Source organism: Emiliania huxleyi (assembly GCF_000372725.1).
Source record: "Emiliania huxleyi CCMP1516 unplaced genomic scaffold EMIHUscaffold_36, whole genome shotgun sequence".
NCBI classification, from domain to species: domain Eukaryota; phylum Haptophyta; order Isochrysidales; family Noelaerhabdaceae; genus Emiliania; species Emiliania huxleyi.
The window spans coordinates 62,238-63,988 of record NW_005199274.1 but is presented as its reverse complement, the minus strand read 5'-3'; the positions used below and the strand labels follow the sequence as shown (position 1 = coordinate 63,988).

The window sequence follows — 1,751 nt, the reverse complement described above, 5'->3', positions numbered from 1 at the left end:
CTTCACACACGCTCAAGCACAACCCCATCAAAGCACAGCCCTGCTCATAATTGACAAGGGCTACCACTTGGTGGCCCTGGTAGCCTCTGGATCGTCACTGCACTCGGCTCCTCTGCAGCGGTCTCGGCTCTCGCCACGACAGCACGCCGACGGCAAGCTTTGAGATCCGTCTGGTGGACCTGCTGTGGCCAAAGCCGCCCCTCACATGCAGCTCGCACCAGACCTCGACACTGGGCCCGCTCAGCTTGGTCGTGGCGGCGTGTGTGAAGGATGCGCGGCCGAGCCGCTGGCGCTGCTACAGCGGCGCGAGAAGCAGGCAGCGGCGCGACACCCGGTCGGTCGAGTCTGGCCGTTCTCTCGACGCCGGCCGGTGAGACTGACGGCCTGTGGCCGGCTGGTGGGCGGAGAGCAGCCAGGAGGACTCCAGAGTAGCCAGCAACATGAAGCAACGGGAGAGCGCACAGCGAGCGCAAACACAGCTCTGAGAAAGGGCGGGGAGTGGGCCTTTAAACAAAACAACTCTCTCTCACAGCCTGGTCTCCATCCAGGAGGGATACCACTCCTTCCTGGGCACGAAGTCGGACGAGAAGGACGGCTCGATCCTCTTCAAGGTGAAGAACGAGAACCTCGTCTGCAACCTCCCGGTCCTGCCCAACGTCTACGCGAGCGGCGATGTCGGCGGACCCCTCCGCCTCGACGTCGGGTGCGTCAAGGTCCTCGGCAACAAACTCTGCCCCTCCTGCCGCGCATTTGGGTTGACCAACGCCGACATCATCCACGACGCGCAGTGCGCCGCGCAGGCGCTCAAGGAGAGGCGCGCCGCAGCGGCGAACGTCGCCAAGAAGAAGACCTTCGAGAGCCTCATCGTCGACAACAAGGTCGAGGTCGCGCGCGCGGCGGGCAAGGCCAAGGCGATGGCGGCGCGCGACGGGATCGGCTTCTGCCCGGCCTTCAACCAGACCGCCCTCCCGTGCAAGACCGCCGCTCGCTGCCGCTACGCGCCGTGCGTCAACTTCGAGGCGCTCCTCCACTCCGCCTTCAAGGACACTATCTACGAGCGCATGCCGAGCGCGGTCAGGCTGGGCACAAGCCGCGGGCGGCGCGGGCGCGGCGGCCGCGGCCGCGGCGGCGGCGGCGGCGAGGTCAAGAGCAACAAGAAGGACTGGGCGAGCGTCGCCCGCGGAGCCGCCCGCTCCCCCTACGACGGCGGCCCACTCCTCGAGTCCAACGAGCCCTCGCTATACGGGGGGAGCGACGAGGAGCTCTAGGAACGGCCGCCGAGCCCTTCCCGCAGCGCAACCCTAGCAGCGCAGCGGGCAGGGCGGCTCGCGCAGCGCGCGCGCGCGATCGCGCAAGCGGCGCGCGAGAGCGAGCGAGCGAGCACACACACACACACACACACACACACACACACACACACATGTTGTACACATGCACAGACACACAGCCCCTTCCCCTTCAAGGGCGAGGACACGCGCAGGGGTCGCACTTCTAGCGAGGCCCACAGAGTGGGAGACTCCTATCACCGCCACTGCCACCCACGTGTCAGTCTGCCTGTGGTAGAAGAGACTGCCGGTGAGAAGTCGGAGGAAGGTCGCTAGTCGAGAGAGATCGCCAGTGGATAGGGAGTCCACCGTGCTGCGAGCCTGTCGCTGTCCCTTGTCAGGAGCAGGAGAACTAGGAGAGCGCAACCAGTAGGAGGCCCGCGCTTGCCCCCGTGCCGCCGGGTGCAACCTGTCCTATACGAGAGA

General features: G+C 66.4%; 1 protein-coding gene across 1 annotated transcript; it reads left to right on the top strand.

The window, feature by feature from the left end:
* Nucleotides 1–205: 205 nt before the first annotated feature.
* Nucleotides 206–1,268, top strand: EMIHUDRAFT_101952 (hypothetical protein; the record flags this gene model as incomplete). The annotated part of the gene is made up of 2 exons (XM_005772291.1): nucleotides 206–370; nucleotides 549–1,268. 2 exons carry the CDS (start codon nucleotides 206–208, stop codon nucleotides 1,266–1,268), a joined length of 885 nt encoding a protein of 294 aa, XP_005772348.1.
* Between the last annotated feature and the right edge of the window lie 483 nt (nucleotides 1,269–1,751).